The sequence below is a fragment of the Hemitrygon akajei genome, chromosome 3, assembly GCF_048418815.1.
Source record: "Hemitrygon akajei chromosome 3, sHemAka1.3, whole genome shotgun sequence".
Lineage (NCBI taxonomy): Eukaryota > Metazoa > Chordata > Chondrichthyes > Myliobatiformes > Dasyatidae > Hemitrygon > Hemitrygon akajei.
This window is the reverse complement of record NC_133126.1, coordinates 40,832,209-40,854,266: the sequence shown is the minus strand read 5'-3', so window position 1 is coordinate 40,854,266 and position 22,058 is coordinate 40,832,209. Positions and strand designations below refer to the sequence as shown.

Here is a 22,058-nt window from a genome sequence, read left to right as displayed (position 1 = left end):
TTTGTTCTGTTTCTTGTACATCTGCACATGCAGCTTCTCTTTGAGACTTCATACCTGCTGCAGCTCCTTCCCTGCCTCACTACAAAACTTCATTGACCAAGGATGGATGTTTTGGCTCCATGGTAACAGTGGACCAAGAGTTCAAAATTCAAACATTCAAAGCAAATTGATTATCAAAGAACATATTCTGCATGTTACCATATATACTGCTTTGCGATTCACTTTCTTGCAGGCATTTACAGGGGGGAATACAATAGAGTTTCATGAAAAGCTATAGATGTAGATAAGCTATGTAGAAAAGCTATACAGTCAAACACAATGTGCAAAAGAAGACAAACTGTACAAATAAATAAAGTAATACCAACAACACGAGTCCTTGAAAGTGAGTGTGCAGGTTCAGAGTAGTGGTGAACGAAGTTATCCACGCTGCTTCGGGAGCCTGATGGTTATAGAGTAATAACTGTTCTTGGATCTAGTTGTGTGGGACCTAAGACTTCCGTATCTCCTGCTGAATGATATTAGTGGGAAGGGAGCATGGCGCAGATAGTGTGGGTCTTTGATGGATGCTGCTTTCTCGTGGCAGCGCTCTCAGTGAGATTTGCCTGAGATGGACTGGGCTGAACCCACCACTTTCGGCAGCCATTTCCGTTCCTGGGCATTGGAGTTCCCATACCAGCCATGATGCAATACCTAATATACTCTCCACTGACTGGTAGACTGCCGGATACAATGCTGGAGTTACTGATGTCCCAGAGCAGACCATGACTGCCTCCTTTTGAGTTGGAATATGGTTTGAGTTCATCTCATTTTGATGTTAGGACACATGATGGGACTTTTTGTCTCCTCAACATTTGTGTAGTGATCTCTCCTACCAGTGTTGTCATGGATTGATGTATCTGTCAGCGGTAGATAGACAAGGACAAGTATCCCCTGTGTGGTTCACTCTTGCTGCAGGCAGAGTCTGGCAATTGTATCCTGTACAACTGGCCAGCTTGGGCACTGATGGTGTTACAAAATCAGTGATAATGGGTAAAAGGTAGTGTTACGAACCCCGTAACTGGGTCACTTACCAGCAAAGATAGAGAGGTCCGTTGAAGTCTGATGGTACTATTTTTAACAGTATTTATTAGTAAAAATACACAAAAATAATATCAATGCAAACATACAGATAATATACGTCATCAATTCTAAATCTAAAGGTGCGGGTATAATAATAATCAAGAAGAAATAGCTCTATCGTTGTCTAGGGGATAATGTATTGTCCGATGGAAATATAAAAGTCACTCAGTTCATTCAGGCTGCAGCCTTTGGTTGGAGTCAAGAGAGATTTTTAGAAACTTGCCAGCTTTCTTTTTTTTCTGTAAATGGTTGATAAGTAGTCTCTTTAAATTTATAATTTCCCCCTTTTCCCCCTTCCTTTTTTTCTATTAATCTTTTATAATTTTTCGCGGGTAGGTTAGTTTTAGTTCTCTTCTGATTTTTTTTTTATTAAGTTTTATACTTCTGTTGAAGTTGTTCTTATTTGTAATTCTGTTTTCTGGTGCATAAATTAGTTATTATTTGCTATATTATCTATACGGAACTTTTGTTAATGATACGGAACTGGAAGTCATATTTGGGTTAATCTTTTTGGTAGAGCTAGCTGCTTTTTTAGGTAGCTATCTAGTTTTGGGTTGCGAGGGGGGGGTGAGTTCTCCAGTTCGAACACTACTCACTGTTTCTTTTGTTTTCCTTTGTTATTCAGGACATGTCTCTGTTTTGATTCTACAGATCTATGTTTACATTTTTGCTCCCAGACTGTTACTATACTGCTTGATTTTTTTATATGCCTGCTACCTTCTATGCACTAACAATTGATAATGGTTAATACACTTAAATTTGTGAGCTGGAATATAAAGGGATTGAATCATCCTGTTAAAAGAAGGAAGGTCTTCTCGCATATTAAACAACTCAAAGCTGACATTGCTTTCCTTCAAGAAACTCATGTTCGTAGTTTTGATAATTCTCGGCTTTTGTCAAAGTGGGCGGGTCAGCATTTTCATTCATCCTTTGCCGCCAAAGCTAGGGGGGTCTCCATCCTTATTAATTTAAATAATCCTTTTGAACTCCATAATAAGATATCAGATACAAATGGCTGTTTTATTATTGTTTCTGGTAAATTATATAATACTAAAGTTGTACTAGCAAACCTGTATGCTCCCAATTTTGATGATGTTAATTTTTTTGAACGTTTTTTCTCCTCACTACCAGATTTAAACTCATACTCTCTTATACTGGGTGGCGATTTTAATTGTTGGTTAGATCCTAATTTGGATCGATCGTCCTCTGTTACTAGATTACCTACTGAATCTTCCTTAGCTATTCACTCTTTTCTCTCTAATTATGGTATCTCTGATATATGGCGTTTCCTTCATCCTACTGAGAGAGATTATTCTTTTTTTTCACATGTTCACCATACCTTTACTAGAATTGACTACTTCTTACTTGATAATCAACTTATTCCATTTGTCTATTCTTGTGATTATCAGAGTATGCTGATTTCTGACCATGCCCCAATTACTTTGTCTTTAAACTTTCCTGGTCTCCCTCAGAGGAACAAATACTGGCGTTTTGACTCGACTTTATTATCGGATGATGACTTTCTAAAATTTATCAAGGATCAGATAACCTTTTATTTTAACACCAATACGTCATCCCAGATTGTTTGGGATGCCATGAAAGCATATTTGAGGGGTCAAATAATCTCCTATACAGCAAATCTTAATAGAAAGTCCTGTGCAGATCGATTAGACCTCATTAATTAGATTAAAGAATTAGATCAACTGTATGTCCAAACTAAGAATCCTGAATTATACAAGAAGCGTGTAGAACTTCAAACTAAATTTAATCTTCTGTCTACTCATCCTGTTGAACGCCAACTTCTTGAAAGTAAGAGTCGCTTTTATATTCATGGTGACAAATCTGGTAAATTTCTAGCCAATCAGCTGAGGCGTTCCAAAGCTAAACAACATATTACAAAGATCCGGAAGGAGAATGGAGACTTTACATCGGATCACTTAGAAATCAATGACACATTTAAAATTTTTTATTCTTGACTTTATTCCTCTGAATCTCTGAATGAGAATATCTCTGTTGATCATTTTTTAAATAATCTGAACATTCCTTCGCTTTCACTTGATTTTAAAGCCAAACTTAATGCGCCTATATCATCAGAAGAAATATCTTTTGCAATTTCTGCATTGTCTTCAGGGAAATCTCCTGGACCTGATGGGTTCCCCGTAGAATTTTATAAATCATTCTCTTCACTTCTTTCTCCTCAGTTATTCTCAGTATTATCTGACTCGTTTAATTACGGTAAATTGCCACCCTCTTTTAATGAGGCATCTATTATTCTTTTATTAAAAAAGGGTAAAGACCCAACAGAGTGTTCCTCGTATAGGCCGATTTCTTTGCTTAATGTTGATGTTAAAATCTTGGCCAAAGTTTTGGCTTATAGATTAGAAACTGTTATTCCCTCTATTATTTCTGATGATCAAACTGGTTTTATTAAAAACCGTCTCCCTTTTTTAATATTCGGCATTTATTTAACATTTTATATTCACCTTCAACTGGGATTCCTGAATGTGTTATTTCCCTCGATGCGGAGAAAGCATTTGATCGTATAGAGTGGAACTACCTTTTTGCAGTTTTAGAAAAATTTGACCTCGGTCAAAGTTTTATCTCTTGGATCAAATTGCTGTATTTGTGTCCTACTGCCTCCGTTTTAACTAATTTTCAGAAATCCCAGTTATTTAACCTCAAACGTGGCACTCGTCAGGGATGCCCTTTAAGTCCCTTTCTCTTTGATTTGGCTATAGAACCTCTGGCGATAGCATTTTGAAACTGTCCTGAACTGACCGGGATTTGGAGGGGGGGTGTTGAGCATAAAGTTTCTCTTTATGCTGATGACTTATTACTTTTTCTTTCAAATCTGTCTACATCCTTACCTCCAATGTTTTCACTTCTTGATCAGTTTAGCCAGTTTTCTGGCTATAAACTTAATTTACATAAGAGTGAACTTTTCCCAATTAATAAAGAAGCACGAGAATTAACATTTCGTGATCTCCCTTTTAAAGTAGTTCATAATCAATTTACTTATCTTGGGATTTCAGTCACAAGGAAGTTCAAAGATCTTTTTCGTGAAAATTTTGCCAGTCTTTCATATACTATAAAACAGAGTCTGTTACAATGGTCACCTCTATCTATGTCTTTGGTAGGTCGTATTAATGTTGTTAAAATGTATGTTCTCCCTAAATTTTTATATTTATTTCAATCAATCCCAATTTTTATTCCTAAATCTTTTTTTGATTCCTTAGACTCTATCATTTTGTCATATCTGTGGAAGAATAAGCGATCTAGAATTAATAAAGTTTATCTCCAAAAATCTAAAAAAGAGGGTGACATGGCTCTACCTAACTTTCGTTTATATTATTGGGCAGCCAATATACGTTGTGCTACCTTTTGGTCTTTTTTCCATGGCCAACCCGAGTGCCCTAATTGGGTGGCAATGGAGTTGAGTTCCACTAAAGATTTATCTATTTCTGCACTTCTTGGCTCTGTACTCCCTAGTAGCTTGTCCAGATTCATTGTTAACCCTCTTGTTAGACACACTTTGCGTATATGGGCTCAGTTTAGGAAATTTTATGGTTTCTATGGTTTTTCCTTTTCTAGCTCTATCTTACATAATCACCTTTTTTTACCTACTACGTATGATTCAGCATTCCATGATTGGTATAGGAAGGGCATTAGACATTTTGAAGATCTTTTTATCGATAATCGCTTCGCATCCTTTCAACAGCTCTCTGCTAAGTTCAATCTGCCTATGCTCATTTTTTTAGATATCTCCAAATTAGACACTTGATTAATCCTTTAATTCCTAACTTCCCAGAAATGCCTGAGAAATATGTTATGGATTTATTTCTTTCTATTAATCCACTGGGTAAAGGTTTAATATCATTTATTCGTGATAAATTAGCACTCTTACGACGTGCCCCTGCGGATAAAATTAGAATGGCTTGGGAGCATGATTTAAATATCTCCTTATCTGATGAGACTTGGGACTCGATTCTCAAATCGGTTAATTCAACCTCTCTTTGTGCTCGCCATTGCCTTTTACAGTTTAAGATTGTTCATAGAGCCCATATGTCTAAATCTAAACTATCTCGATTTTACCCTAATATTAGTCCTCTTTGTGATAAATGCAAAAGGGGCGAGGCCTCTCTTATTCATATGTACTGGTTCTGTCCAAGCTTGGAGAAATTTTGGAAAGATGTCTTCATAATGTTATCTTATATTCTGAATCACCACCTAGAACCTAACCCTTTAATTGCTCTGTTTGGTTTTTTGGGTGAGACAGATTTACTTTTGAGTCCGACTAAGTGTCGAATATTATCTTTTGCTTCTCTCCTGGCTAGACGTTTAATCCTCCTTAGATGGAGAGATGTTGCCCCGCTCACGCATGCTCAATGGCTTAATGATATTATGTCCTGCTTAGACCTTGAAAGAATTCATTATTCAGTTCTTAATTCGGATATAAAGTTCCATAAGGTCTGGGGACCTTTTATTGAGTACTTTCATAACCTTCCTCTTAACTAAGGTTTTTTTTCCGGTCCCTTGCTTTCAGCTCCTTTTTTTTTGGTAGTAGGCATTAATACCTTCTGTTTTTAAGTGTACTTACAGCTTTGGGGGTTTGAATGTCCTGATTTATATTCTCTATATTGTGTTGTGGTTGGTCTGGAGCTCTTTATTGTTGCGGGGCTTGGGGAGGATACTAATTTTACATGTCTTCAATTTGGGTGCTTTCTCAACTATCTCTTTTTGTATTATATTATTATTGTATGTTTATTTTTGCACTGTATTAAGGTTCTTCATTTTGATTTGGGTTTTTTTTATCTGTAGCAATGTAGAAAATGCATTAAAAAAACTAATAAAAAAAAGAAAGAAACTTGCCAACTTTTCCTTTTTATGATTTCGATTCTTCGAGAGTTCCGTTGGTGTGGCCTCTCCTTTAGCTAAAGCCGTTCTTCCGTGGCGAGCCCGCCAATTCCCAGGCAAGGGAAAAGGATGCACGCGAGCCCCACCGGCTGTCGCTATTAAACGCTGTCACGGGATTTCTAGCATTTCTCCTTGTGCGTCTGAAGGGGTTGTTCCCCAGACCCTCTTTTATCCTTACTCACGGGGTCTCAGATGTCAAGCAGGTTGGGATGATGCAATCCCTCAACCAGCCCACTCTGGTCATTCCCTGAGGGCTTCAATGAATAGTACAGTACTCAATACACAATTCCGTCTCCAAGAGACAATGGCCGTTATCAGTGGTTCCGTCTTGCTGAGGCCAGGACACATTCCAAGCCTTGTGTATTCTGGACGTCTCTCTCTCATTTCCTGGGTCCCAGACCCGAATTAATAGCGATCTTGCGATTCTCAAACAGGAGGGGGCTACTTTGTACCCTTCGGCCCCTCAGAGTTGTGGCACGTTCGTAACTGTAGTAATCCACCTAGGCTCCCCATAATTTCATAGGCCTTATGTGGTGAACTACATATACCTGTCTGGACACCCCCCCCCCCCCCCCCGCTGACTGCTCCTGTGGCACCTCCCACAGACCCCTGTATAAAGGCGATTGGAGGCACTGCTCCTCCCTCAGTCTCCAGGATGTTGTGTGATGGTCTCTTGCTGCTGATAGTGCTCTCTCTTCCAGCTAATAAAAGCCTATCTCTCGCCTCACATCTCTGAGAGTTATTGATGTTGCATCGCCTTACTTTCCTTGACCAATCCTGGCAATGTCTTTTTAATCATCCTCTATACTTTCCCCAGTATAACCTTTCAGTAGTGTGGCCTAGCACTGTACTGTATACGGTTCTGTAAAATCCCCCTCTACTCCTGTCTTCTGCCCCTTACCTCATATGAGAAAGCACCCAGTACCCCGTTTTAACCACCTTATTGATCCACCTCGCTATCCTTAAGGAGCTGTACACATACAAGGTCTCTCTGTTTCTCCTTAGCGATCGTTATCCTGGTACTTATTTAACATTGCCTCACACTTAACCTGGACTGAGTTCCACATGCCACTTTACTATACATTTCTCTAATTCGAAGTCTGTCTCGTTTTAACTAACATGGCCATTTTGCTGTGAGCCTCTTTGTGGTGCTTTTAGACAAGTCTATATCAGCGGTATACAATGTAAGCAAGGAACTGGGTACTGAGCACAGTGAAATCACACTGGTAACAGCCCATCGACAATTACAATTGCTGTACCTTTCTGCTGAGGCAATTTTAGGTCCAGTTTCTTATCTTCGGCTTGTTCATAACCAAAGAAGAAAGCATCGAGCATGTGCAGGATCCTGGGGTGCAACGTCCCATTCCTCCTCTCCAATTTCCCCTAGGCCCCACAGCTTGTTCTTCTACATGCTCATAAATTCTCCTGTGATTCTTTTTGCCATTAACCTACACTGAAGGGTAACTTGCGTACTCGAACATCTTTTGGGATGCGGGAGGAAAGGGCAGCCGCTGGTGGAAATCCATCTGGTCGGAATCAGGTTTATTATCACTGGCATTTGTCGTGAAATTTGTTAACTTTGCAGCAGCAGCTCAATGCAATATATAAAATAGAAAAAAAACAATATAGTAATAATAAATAAGTACATCAATTACAGTATATGTATATTGAATAGATTAAGAATCGTGCAAAAACAGAAATAATATGTATTTAAAAAGTGAGGTAGTGTTCAAGGGTTCAATGTCCATTTAGGAATCTGATGGCAGAGGGGAAGAAGCTGTTCCTGAATCGCTGAATGTGTGTCTTCAGGCTTCTGTACCTCTTACCTGATGATAACAGTGAGAAAAGGGCATGCCCTGGCTTCTGGGGGTCTTTAATAATGGACACTGCCTTTCTGTGACACCACCCCCTGAAGATGTCCTGGGTACTTTGTAGTCCAGTGCCCAAGATGGAACTGACTAAATTTACAACCCTCTGCAGCTTCTTTCTGTCCTGTGCAGTATACCCGATAGTGATGCAGCCTGTCAGAATGCTCATCACGTTTTCTGAGTGTATTTGTTGACATACCAAATCTCTTCAAATGCCTAATGAAGTATAGCCGCTGTCTTGCCTTCTTAATAACTGCATCGATATGTTGTGACCAGGTCCTTTCTATGATATGCAAGATATCCTTTCTTGTATATCATAGAAGGGATATGCAAGCTTTGTATTAACAGCCCCAGAGGTCGTGATCAGATCCTGGTCCCTGGACCATCACACCACCTGGTTTGCCACTCTTCTATGGAAATCCAGGAACTTTATCTATTACACAAGTTTGCCATCTTGGACTTGTGAGTTTTGGTAAAATCCATGTAGTTTACATTAAGTGCATTGATCTCATTGACTTTCTTTGTTACTTCCTCAAAAAAAGCTGTTTCAAGTTAGTTGAGCAAAACTTTCCTTTGACATTCACATTCGATGTCCCTTCTAGATAAATGTCTATATCTTAATGATTGATTGCAATAATTTGCCCTTCACTCTTAAACTAATGACTTGGTTCCTCTCTTCCATTTTAAATAAAAAGGTACATTAGTAGCACTGGGATCATTCCTGTAGCTTAGAAGGATTAGAAAATGATGATCGGTTTCTAAAATTTCTTCCTTTGCATCACTTATCAGATGACAGTATATTTACTATAGGCCTGGTTCTTCATCTGTTTTCAAGATGAAGCAACCTTCAAGATTCAAAATGTTTTAATGTCATTTTCTGTACAGAGAACAAAATGATTGTTGCAGTACCAAAAAAACCCATAATAGATAAGGAACACAATAATACTAATTAAAAATGCAATAAATATAAATAGATATATCACTTGTATAAATAGATTGATTGTGTGCCCATAAAGTGATGCCAGGACAGAGGAGTGTCTGTACATATGGTGACTGACAGAAAGTGGTGTTTGAGGGCATGGGGGGTGGGTTAGTGGTTGAAGGTTTTCAGCCTTACTGCTTGGGGAAATTTAACTGATTTTGAGTCTGGTGGTCCTGGTGTTATCCTAGAGGACCACATCCTTGTCGTAGGGTTTGGAGGGTTGCGTGTCTCAATGACCCAGAGAGCTCTGTTGGCTGGAGTCAGGGCTTTATGCTTTGACTCTTGGTAGGGTCACCCATGCCAAAGGGGTCAAAGGGTAGAGGCCAGACTAAGAGTGGTCCATCGGTCCTCCAGGTTTGGGGTTCAGCCCAGAGCTAACAACCCTAACTGGTAAAATAAATTGTTACGGAAACAGCAATGAAGATTCCTTCTACATCTGAGTGCAGTACTGTTCCTGAGTCTGCATGACTGACTGTGGTGAAAGCTACTGACGTGATGAAGGAAGTCCTGAGCATCATCAGGAATGGAGGACCTTCATTGATGCCCTAAATGCCAGCAGCACAATGGACAGTAAGTAAGGTCCTGGTGTGGATACTACGCAGCCTCCGCCTGATGGGTATGGGGCAAACAGTGCATGAGTAACGTGTGTGTTCGTCTTATTAAGTTTGCCCCACCTAATATTTCACACTCTTCCTCCATTCAAAGGCCGCGTTTTGATCCCTAAAGGCCCTAATCTTAATAATGCTGAACAGATTATGTCTGCATTCCTCCAGTAATAAACTGTGATAGTTAGCAATTAGTAAAAACCTTCATAATTTTCTGCTTTTTTTTCTCTGATCAGTAACGCTGCCAAATTTCTCGTGGATGTCCTGGAATCAGTCAGTGAGTCAGAGCTTGAAGATACAATCGAACGTATTATTGATGCAGTAGAAAAGCAGCCATGTAAGTTGTTCTTGAAAGTACTGAACATTTATGGACTGAGTTTGATGTGGAGTGAAATGTGAGGCTCAGATTTCTTGTAATCTTTTAGCATGGAAATAAGTTTGCATTGATTGCAATAGTAATTCTGGAATTCGGTGCACTTGACCCAGAGTTGTTTTTGGATCTGTAAATCTGTGTGAAAATTTGTGTATGTGTTAGCCTTGGATACATCTAGAAATTCCAAAATTCAGGATCTGCACAGTGACTTCCTTTACCTTTGAGTTAAATGTATGCCAACCAGGAAGTTGTGTGCACACTATTGTAAGCAGAAATATAAACAATACCAATAGCATGCAGTTGCTTTTAGTAAAATAAATATGCTGACAAGTTTCAATGAAGCATTGTAAAACAAAATTTTACATTGCCACATCAACAAATGTCAGGGCCAGGAAGAACTGCTTGGCATCATGAAGGAGGAGAGGGAGCAGAGATGTTTGGTGATGTGGGTGAGAGGGAGTGGTGGTAAGATGTGACAGTCGCTGATGGTGGATGAAAACAATGTGCTATTTGAAATCATGGATGTTTGGGGGCCCAGAACAGGTTGAGCGCCAAGATCTTGGGTCTGGTAAATCCGCCTATTCTGTAAAACAAAACATTGTAGGTAAAGGAAGAAAAGCCATCCCTTTGATTTGTACATTTCTGTTTTTCAGTGAGTTGTAACATGATAGAGCAATCAATGGTGGAAGCAGCGGTCCAGGAATGCAGTCAGACGTGTGACGAAACAATGTACGCCAACTGGAAAATTTGCTTGTTATTCGTGACAAGAAATGTGCATAACATTCTCAGTAGTTTTCTAATTATCAACATCATGCAAGTATATGCTGACAGAAACTTTAACCTCCTTCAAGCAAAGTCGTAAAAGTTTGGGAACCAATGGTTTGCTAAAATGGTTCAAGGGTTTAGGGTTTTTAAAATTGGGGTATTTGCATCCTATAAGTAAGATGGTTGGGAATTTTGAGTGTTCAAGGTGAAAGTGTTGAAAGGGGTAGGAAGCAAACCCACTTTGATGATTTGAATCCTCAATAACAGCGAAGGTCCACTGCAGGTTAAATTTGCATGGCACAAAGTCTGTTCAACTTGTTCTCATTTGGGACTTGTAAAAGCTGAAACTTCCTGCTCTCCCGTTTTGAGGGACTACTTAAGTTTAGTTCCAGAGTCATTTTCATTTTCTGATAAAGCTTTTCAATTCCAGTGTCTTTCATGCTGAGTCATTTTGCAATGGAAATAATTAAGCTTTTTTTTTTGAGCAGAGATGATAAAGAGTAAATTTTCTACATTACCAAAACTATCCATATATTATGGTTGAGTAAACAAAGTAAAACCAGTTCTACTGGATATGTGTCAGCAACCAACAGATAACAATTTTAGGTGATTGGTAAAAGAAACAATGACGCAAGGAGTTAAAGCAAAGAAGCTGCAGTTTTGCAAACCCTGAAATGGTCGTGAAAATGTGGGATCGAGTGACACTAAATGTTAGAATCAATGACGTGTCTCCTGACTATGAATTGAGTTCAGTATGGCTGTGGTATTCCACAGTCCAATTTACTGATCCAACCTGGAAAGACAGAACTGTAACTGGTGATAAAATTCCATGTTATCATAGGAGCCAGCATTCAAATGGTTAGGGTCGTCCAGTATTAGTCATGTAAACCCAGGGGTGCATGAAGCTTCTTTCAGTGAGATGAGATTTGTGAAAGTATTGGAACTCTATATGAAGCAAACAGAACTGTTACCTATATCGCTTTCTCATTTACCTCATTCAGGGATTATAATTTAAGATAAGATGTATTTTAGAGTATGGATTATCTCTCATTTTTGGTCCTTGCTTCTCATTCCATTTTAGTATTGATCTTAATCCCTTAGTTTCTGCCGTATACCTTAAAATGCCAAATGACTATGACAGGGTCTAGGATAAATAGAAATGTGTGCAATGTTGTAAAAAGCAAATTGTAATGGGAGCGAACAAGTTGGCTTTTACATCATTGAGGATTAGTACTCATAATGTCATTTTTGTCTGTTCAATTAAATATAACATCAGTGTGTATCTTTAATTTTAATAAGCAAATTCGCAATTATGTTTGCAGAGAGCATGTTTTCAATATAATTGGTGCATTTGATATTCCTCGTTATATCTACAATTCGGAAAAGAAGAAGTTTTTACCGTGAGTGTTGGTTATTTTTATGCTCTGCCCAGTCTTCTAAATAATTTTATATGAGTAGTGTAGTTTGCAAGATAGCGATTTAATCTTTCAAGAGTAGATAAGATTTGGAGTCAACTTTTGATTTAGATAGAATGTATGGTAAAGAAACAGGGGCATTTTTATAGAAACATAGTAAACGTACAGCGCAATACAGGCCCTTCAGCCCACAAAGCTGTGCCAAACATGTCCTTACTTTAGAACTACCTAGGGTTACCTATAGCCCTCTATTTTTTTAAGCTCCACATACCTATCCAGGAGTCACTTAAAAGACCCTATTGTTTGCGCCTCCAACAGCCCATTCCACACACTCACAACTCTCTGCATAAAAAAACTTACTCCGACATCTCCTCTGATGATCTCCTCTCATGAACCTGCTTCCAGGCACCTTAAAAATATGCCCTCTTGCGCTAGCCATTTCAGCCCTGGGAAGAAGCCTTTGGCTATCCACATGATCAATGCCTCTCAGTATCTTGTACCCCTCTATCAGGTCACCTCTCATCCTCTATCACTCCAAGGAGAAAAGGCCGAGTTCACTCAACCTATTCTCATAAGGCATGCTCCCCAATCCAGGCAACATCCTTGTAAATCTCCTCTGTGCCCTTTCTGTGGTTTCCATGTCCTTCGTGTAGTGAGGTGACCAGAACTCCAAGTGGGGTCTGACCAGGGTCCTATATAGCTGCAACATTACCTCTTGGCTCTTAAACTCAATCCCACGATTGATGAAGGCCAATGCACTGTATGCCTTCTTAACCACAGAGTCAACCTGCGCAGCAGCTTTGAGTGTCCAATGGACTCAGACCCCAAGATCCCTCTGATCCTCCACACTGCCAAGAATCTTACTATTAATACTATATTCTGTCATCATATTTGACCTACCAAAATGAACCACTTCACTCTTATCTGGGTTGAACTCCATCTGCCACTTCTCAGCCCAGTTTTGCATCCTATCAATGTCCCACTGTAACCTCTGGCAGCCCTCCACACTATCCACAACAGCCCCAACCTTTGTGTCATCAGCAAATTTACTAACCTATCCCTCCACTTCCTCATCCAGATCATTTGTAAAAATCACAAAGAGTAGGGGTCCCAGAACAGATCCCTGATGCACAACACTTGTCACCAGTCTCCATGCAGAATATGACCTGTCTACAACCACTCTTTGTCTTCTGTGGGCAAGCCAGTTCTGGATCCACAAAGCAATGTTCCCCTGGATCCCATGCCTCCTTACTTTCTCAATAAGCCTTGCATGGGGTACCATATCAAATGCCTTGCTAAGATCCATATACACTACATCTATGACTCTACCTTCATCAATGTGTTTAGTCACATCCTCAAAAAACTCAATCAGGCTTGTAAGGCACGACCTGCGTTTGACAAAGCCATGCTGACTATTCCTAATCGTATTATGCCTCTCCAAATGTTCATAAATCCTGCCTCTCAGATCTTCTCCATCAACCTACCAACCACTGAAGTAAGACTCACTGGCCTATAATTTCCTGGGCTATCCCTAATCCCTTTCTTGAATAAGGGAACAACATCTACAACCCTCCAATCCTCCAGAACCTCTCTCATCCTCATTGATGATTGATCATTGCCAGAGGCTCAGCAATCTCATCCCTTACTTCCCACAATACCTGGGTTACATCCCGTCTGGTCTTGGTGACTTATCCAACTGTATGCTTTCCAAAAGCTCCTGCACATCCTCTTCCTTAATATCTACATGCTCAAGCTTTTCAGTCCGCTGCAAGTCATCACTACAATCGCCAAGATCCTTTTCTGTGGTGAATACTGAAGCAAAGTAGTCATGAAGTACCTCTACCATCTCCTCTGATTCCGTACATACTTTTCCACTGTCACACCTGATTGGTCCCATTCTCTTGCATCTTATCCTCTTGCTCTTCACTTACTTGTAGAATGCCTTGGGGTTTTCCTTAATCCTGTCTGCCAAGGCCTTCTCATGGCCCCTTCTGGCTCTCCTAATTTAATTCTTAAGCTCCTTCCTGCTATCCTTATAATCTTCTAGATCTCTATCGTTGCTGTTTTTTTTTGAACTTTTCATAAGTCCTTTTCTTCTTCGGTGCAATCAAACAAAATTGGTGATTATGCTCTAATCATGCTTCCTCCTTTCTCTCTGCATCTAAATCTATTAGCATAATTCTCAGCTTGTTTCTCCTCATTGCTTGTCTAGGTACCCCTTAAATACAATCTGTGCTATCTAATTTGAACACTCACCTTGGCTGTGAGTTCCTCTTTGAGTAAAAAAAGTTTCTTCTGAGTTCCCTGTTGGATTGCCTGGCCTCTATTTTGTATGGGTAACCTGTAGGCGTGCTTTTCCCCACAAGTGGAAACATCCTTCCCGTATCTATTCTTGTCAAACCCTTTCATGATTTTAGTTCTGCCTTTGTCTTTTTATAAAAGAAAAATGCCCAGACATTTTTCCAGCTTGCACATCCTTTTCAAAATAAATCCCTTCATATTTCTGACATGTTCCTCATGAATTTTTTATGTGTATCATTTCATCCTGCCAGAAACATTCACAGGACTGTATAGTCAAACCAAGATTTTATAACAAATCTTGCATAATTTCCCTGCTTTTTAATTTTGTACCTCTTAGAATAAATCCTAATGGGTGTTTTTTTTTTGCTATTGGTTGATAATCTGCGATGGAACTTCTAGTGTTTAATGTATCCTAAATGAATACATCCTTTCTAATATGTTTTTTGGATAGTTCCCTAAATTTCTTTTTCTCTATGGAACTTGTATAATGCATTTATGGTCAATAGTTAAAGTTTATTTTCTCCTTCTGTGAAGTTTGAGCATTATTTGAAATGGTCTTCTGTGGTTTTGTACCATTTAACTATATACATGTATACAATCAGATGGGACAATGTTTCTCCGGACCAGGGTGTGAAGCACAGTGGTACGCATAACATGCATAACAGACAATAACTTTAGAAAAATAAGAATTACATCTATAATTGAATTATGCATAAGTAAACAAAGTAAAAGTGTATACAGTCAGCCCTCCTTATCCGCGAGGGATTGGTTCCGCGACCCCTCGCGGATACCAAAATTTGCGGATGCTCAAGTCCCTTTTTCAACCTGTCTAAATGAGGTGGATCTTAGGACCCAGCGGAACCCCAGACCTTATTTAACCTGTCTTAGTGCAGTGGACATTAGGACCCAGCGGCAGAGATCTGAATCTGCAGTGTTTCTGTTCATGATAAAGCGATCGGAAAGAGGTGAAACACCATCAGTCATTGGAAAAGCGTTAGGCTACAATTGGTCAACGATCGGAATGATTTTAAAGGATAAAGTGAGAAAGGCTGTGCCTGGATGAAAGCTACAATTATTACTGAGCAACGCAGTGGTTTAATTATTGGGTTTTGGGTTTTTGATCCTCACATCAACCTGGCACGGTGGAGAGTGCACTCGATAGCGGTCTGTCACTGGATCGAACTCAGGAAGAAGTTCCTGAGCTCGGCGCTGAAACATACGTTCTTAAGTGTTTTATATGCATAGAAAGGTAAAATATATGCTATATACTAAGACAAGCGTTTGACTAACTGACACTAAATAATACCGGATGTACCTGTTCCGACTTACTGAGTAAGAGAACTTCTGATTTTTTTTGATCCCGATCCATGATAACTCACGTACATCCTCCCGTATACTTTAAATCATCTCTAGATTACTTATACCTAACACAATATAAATTCTATGTAAAATAGTTGTTATACTGCATTGTTTATGGAATGACAAGAAAAAAAAGTCTGTACATGCCTGAACAACAAGTGCTGGAAGAGCACTTCCGGGTTTTCGCGATTCGCAGTTGGTTGAATTCGTGCATGCGGAATTCGCGGATAAGGAGGGCCGACTGTACACTAAATATTGTAGGGTACAGAATAAAATTAACCGGTGACACTCATATGCAATGCATCAGGGAGTTCAGGAGCCTAATGGTTTGAGGGAAGAAGGTGTTTTCCATGCTGACCGTTCTTGTCTTTATGCATTGGAATCTGCTGCCTGATGGTAGAAAGTCAAGAGGATGCTGGATGGATGGGTGGGATCCTTGATAATACAAAGGACCCTGCGTATGCAGCGTTCCTGACAAATTTTAGCATTTTATGGCATATTTTGAGTACAATTAGATACTGACTGCCTACATAAAAGTCAGGAAAACTCAGTATCTAATTAGTTACTTAGAATGTTCCTTGTTAGGTGGACAAATGTCCCTAACAGCTAAGTGGATGCTGAAATAATTAAAAAGAGAAAATTATTGCAAAACACTCTCTCAAAAATGGTAAAGAGCAAGCAGGCAAATAATGTACATTAAAGCATTAACATTCGTCTCAACTTTGAAAAATGCATAGCTCAGGTGGCCAGCAGTGCACTGAAGGTGTCTCCTTGTATGGTGACAAAATGTTTGCAAGTAAATTGCCAGGATGGGAGAACAACTCAACCCAACCATTTGTCTCAGACTGGTTGTACGTGTACTAAAATGTCATTTTCTTTGTGAGTTTGGAAAATATTTTGGATACAAAACCAAAGTTACAAAGAAAAGTCATTCATTTTTTCCAATGAAATCTTATTTTTGTACTAGGCTTTCAATGACAGATCATAGTGAACCTTGTCTGTTTGGAACTGCCAGGAACAAAGCTGAACTTTTTTGTGAGCGCTATGCCATTATGCAACAGGTAAGGAAGAAAGAAAATATAAAGGTTACATGTCTTTAATGAGAAAATACATAAAATAAACTACATCATACAATGTACCATTTGCTGAAAGATTTCAATTTTAGGATCAGTGCATTTTTTAATGTATTTTATATACTTAAGTCACCATTTCAAATGTAGCCCATTTCGGATAGATTCAATAGACAATCAAATTCCTTAATCTCACAAAGGATTTATTCACTATTTTCAAAGTAGAATTGAGTCAAAATCTTTGAATACTTCAATCATTTCATTGAATGTTATTTATCAAAGCTAGATACTATGAAGAAGCAAATGATGTTCAGAATTGAAATAACCATGATACATCAACAAAGGTTGAATTTTTGTGAAATATTAATCAAACTAGCATTGATGAAAGATTTGTTGAAATGTTTGTGCTAATGCTTATTTTTACAGCGAACTCATAGGCATGAATTATTTACGCCTCCTGTGACAGGGTCCCACCCCGATGAGAACAGGAATAAGTTTCAAGTAAGAGATTAAGTGTGCCTCAACAATTCTGATATAAACATTAATTGTCTTTGCAAGATAAATTGAATTTCTCCTAAATAGCAATCAGATGCATTTGTGCGTTTTACTATTTCCCTGTTTACTCTCATTAATCTTTTCTGCTGTCTTTTTCTCAGTTTGGGGAAAAATATTAATGTCTTCCGTTTGGCACGTATTAAAACTCCAATATTCTAATCACAATGTTGCATCACCTACTTTCCATCTCTGGCTGCTGTCATCCTAAATTGAAGTCCTTTACCAGAAATCTGGCGTGCTTCAAGCCAAAGACTGTCTCAAATATGCAGATCAGCTTCCAGTCAGATAAGCACTCAGCCAAAGTGTGATTCACAATGCATATCTTTGTCAAGGCCAGTGATATGCACAGGGTACAACACAAAATAATATCTTATTTAGTCAGTCGTTTCTAGGGTAATTGGATAAACTAATTTGAAATTTGTTTAATGTTTTTTCCACCTGTCGCAATACATCAAGCTGGATAGTGTTTTATGTGAGACAGCTAGCAAAATGAAACAGCCATCTGCAGTAAATCTAAAGAACTAATTTAAATTGGAGCTGGAGATGGTTGTTGGAAACCAGCAGATAAACTAGGCTAATCGTTGAAATAGCTAGGCAATTAAATTAGTTCATAATCACAAAAGGTAAATCAGCCCATTGTGCTAGTTTTTTCAAAGGCCATCTGGTTAGTGTTATTCCTTCACACTTGTTGTGTTGTACTTAATGTCCTTTTTGATGGCATGGATTCAATTCTCTTTTGAAAGTTGATCACTTTTGCTTTGACAGTACTTTAAGGTACTGCAAAGCACGACATCTCGCTTCCTTTGTATAAAAGAAAGCCTCAATTGATTTTACTATGTGAGCAGGATGTTGCAAATAAATTTGATAACTGGAAGTTACAAACTCCTGCTTGTATACAAAACTGCAACTCCTCTTTGTTTCTAACATCCACGTGACTGGAATTTCTCGTATACATTTTACTAGGTTTTATAACAAAGCACAGTAAATTCGGGAGTGGATCTATTAAAGCACATTTATTACATACTTGCAAGGGGAAGTCCACCTCCACTTTTCAGAATGGATGGCAGGCAGCTTCTGGCTTCATAGCTTACAAAGTTTGTTTTTATACAATTATTTTGGCTTATCTATTGGCTAAGTCAGCACCCCCCCCCCCCCCCCATTCAGCAGCAGCTACAGTCTTGTTTCTCTCTATTCACTCTCTATTCAAGCCCACGCAATATATCAATCTTCCCCCTTAGTTATGTAATAATCAGAACTTTACATGCCTTCAGTCGCATATGCACTTAACATATAGCTAAGCACTCTGGGATTATACAGGTTCCATTTTGTCACACCACAAGATTAAATACATTAAAAAATCACAAAGTTTTGAATATGTTTCCACATTTTCCATCCATCACTAAGCATTCAGTCTCTCCAGCACTCTTGAACAGTGGTTGCAATGTCTATGGTTTAACAAAATTCACCGGAATTACTTGCCTTCTGAACCCTCGACATCTGTCACAGAGAAAAACAAGAGCCTCAGGTGCATGAGAGCATCGTCACCTGCATGCTCCCTTCCAAACTGTACACCATTCTGACTTGGATGTATCTCATCCTTCCTTAATCTCCCCTGGGTGTAAATCCTGGAATTCTCTAAACAGCAGTATGAAAGCTCCTGTGCCCAGGAGTTAGCTAAACATCACCCACAATTAATGTCAAAAGGATGGGCAATTAATGCAGGCTCTGTCAATAGCATTCACTGACTAAAATAATCTCCAGATGATTTGGAGATTTAATGATTTAGCTTGATATTCTATTTCATTTGTGTGAACTTCAGTTTGGAATGTTATTTGTTTACTTTTATTATTTGCATGATTTTTTTCTGCACATTGGGTGTTTGATAGTCATTTTTAAAGGGTTCTATTGGGTTTCTTTGCTTTGTGGCTGTCTGTAAGAAGAATTATAAGGTTGTATATAGTATATATACTTTGATTATAAATGTACTTTGAACTTTCCATGTTGTCTCTATCTTCGTTCACATTCCCGTGTTCCTTTTCATATTCTTCTCCTTTTTTCTTTTACAATAAAAGATGTGTTGTGAACTTCTGAATTTTGTTTTTGTAAATTTGAATGTTCCTCTATGAAATATCAGAATAGATATTTGAAGAATTTTGACCGTGGTGTATAGGGAAGTGGTGAATGGTTGCTGGGCAGCTCCTTGGAGGAAAGTTGGCTTTCCTCCACCTGTTTACAGACAGTAAAACAATGGGTGCAAGTTCTGCTAACTTATTTAAAACCAGTGGGGGGAAAATGTCAGAAGGAAGAAATAACATTTGCATTGACAAATTCAAAAGGACAAAGAAGGAAATTATCTAGAGTTATGTGGTGCATTATTTAAAACATTTTGTTTTATCTTTAGCTAAAAACCATAGAAACCCTCCTTGGCAGCATATCAAAAGTTGGAGAAGTCATTGTTCTGGGAATGATAACACAGCTTAAAGAGGTAGGATGAAATATGCAGCATTTATATTTCCAGTAATGTGTTTTGCATTGAAATTAGCTGAGTTTCCCTGTTGGATTCTGAAATCACTGGAAGATGTACAGCGATAGCTACACCCATTATGGAGCAGATGGAATAATTGGATATCCGAGCTGATATGTATTTCCCCACTCTTTGAATTTTAAGCTTCTGCTGATGGAAGATGTTCAATATCCAACATAATGTACCATCATGTCATGCAACCTTGGACCGTCCCAATTTTAATACCAGATCAGTATTGAGCCATCTGTCAGAACTTTGATGTTGGCAGAAACACTGCTGCAGCCTGAAAAGCTTAAACAAGGTTGCTGCAGGTGTTTGAAGTTTAGTAACCTCTGCCGGAATTGTCCTTTGCCTGAGAAGTAGCTTTGGCTTGGACTCGTATGACACAGTTGTCTGAAGTGACTTTCAGTGAGTGTGAGTGCACATGCTGTCACAATAAAAGCTTTAACTATCCAGTTAAAGTAGGTTCAGAGAGGGTGGGGTGCAACATGGACTTGGCACTATGGTTGGTGGTACGGTGCGCTTTTGTGGAAGAAAAGGAATAAGGAGAAGAAGTTAGAAATTTGACTAAGTAAAATTTATTACGCCTTCTTGCCCAAACAAAAACCATGCAAGAGCCCATTCTTGAGCTACTATATGGGGACGACCGTGCTCTTCTCACACACAAGACACGCTACAGTAGGCTGCAGGGGCTTTTGAGTTAATGGTCAGTCTGAAGAAAACAATGATTCTCGATCAGAAGCCGCTTTGTGGCATTTACAACCCGCCTCAGATCACCATTGACGACCACCCTCTCACCAGGGTTGGGCAGTTCACCTACCTGGGCAACGTCATCTCTAACAATACTACAGTAGTATGTGACGTTGATAATCGACTCACCAGAGCTTTCGGCCGCCTCCAGAAAGGTGTGTGGAAGGAAAAATCCAGGTGTGCAGAGCTGCTGTTGTCACAACACTGCTATACGGCTCCAAAGCCTGGGTCTTGTACAACGAGAAAATCTCATTGCTCAAGCACTTCCACCAGTGCTGCCTCTGCTCCATCATGATATCAGCTGGCAGGATCGTGTCTCCAACACCGAGGTCCTGGAGAAGGGTCAACTTCCAAGCACTGAAGCCACTTTGCTGGTCAGGCCACCTGTCTCACATGGACAACTCCAGATTATCAAAAGCCGTATTCTACAGAGAACTCTCTCAGGGCAAGGGAGATCGTGGTGCCCCGTGCAAGTGGTACAAAGACAAACTTAAGTAGCAGCTCGCTGAGGGAAATATCAAGGTCAAGGAGTGACAGCGGCTGGCTTGTGACAGAGACCGCTGGAGGACACTGATCCATGGAGCAGCCAGGAAGTTTGAGGAATCCTGAAGAGGAGAGGAAACTTAGGAAAGGTTCTACTACTCAAGCGCTCTCATCCCAGCAGTTCCTGTGTCCCCACTGCTCTAGAGTCTGCAGATCCAGGATTAGTCTCTACCATCACCGACAGTCATGCTGTTGCTCTGAGGACTCTTCTTCCCTCCTGATCTTCACAAACGAAGAACCAGCCATCATCATCATTAAGATGTAATAATACTGCCACTACTCTTGTGTCTTTTATAAACTGAAAACAGCAAAGTATGCTGTTGTTATTGTTGAAATACAATATTATTGATTGTATTTACTATTTCAGGGCAAGTTCTTCCTTGAAGATCCAACTGGAACAGTCCAGCTTGACCTCAGCAAAGCCATATCCTTTTATCTGCTCTTAATCATAGAGTTTAAAACTCGTGTAAATATTGTGTGCGATATTTTCAGGAGTTTTGAAATGTTGTAGAGAAAGCTTACTTCATTTTAACTCAAACAGAATATTGATTTCCATTGGTTACCATTATGTTCAAAAATATTGATTTCCTCCAAAATTCCAGAGGCAATTAACTGAAGAAAGAAAGAAATGGAATTGATTTGTTTAAAATATAGAACTTCAGAAATTACAGCTAATTGGTAACGTCACTAAATATGGCAGCATCCAATCATAGCTAGTCAGACTGTGCTAAGGTAATAATTGACATGCTGCATTTAACCTCAAAGCTCTGAGCTAAGAAGGAAAAGCTAAGTATTCTGTCACTTGCTGCTGTTTGTTGGCTCCCTCTGGAAGTTACACATATTTTGATATCAGTTGAGTCAAGATGTGATACGTTGTAGTTTTGAGAAGCCAGTCAGTATCTTTAGTTCTACATG

The 22,058-nt window shown here is 39.2% G+C and overlaps 1 protein-coding gene across 1 annotated transcript in view; it reads left to right on the top strand.

The window, feature by feature from the left end:
- pole2 (polymerase (DNA directed), epsilon 2) overlaps positions 1–22,058 on the top strand; it is a 49,285-nt gene that overhangs the window by 3,895 nt on the left and 23,332 nt on the right. Inside the window, exons 2-8 of the mRNA XM_073039637.1 lie at positions 9,725–9,825; positions 10,515–10,590; positions 11,949–12,026; positions 16,669–16,762; positions 17,198–17,272; positions 19,728–19,811; positions 21,511–21,567. Of these exons, the coding sequence (XP_072895738.1) occupies positions 9,725–9,825; positions 10,515–10,590; positions 11,949–12,026; positions 16,669–16,762; positions 17,198–17,272; positions 19,728–19,811; positions 21,511–21,567 (565 nt within the window). The remainder of the gene's footprint in view (positions 1–9,724; positions 9,826–10,514; positions 10,591–11,948; positions 12,027–16,668; positions 16,763–17,197; positions 17,273–19,727; positions 19,812–21,510; positions 21,568–22,058) is intronic.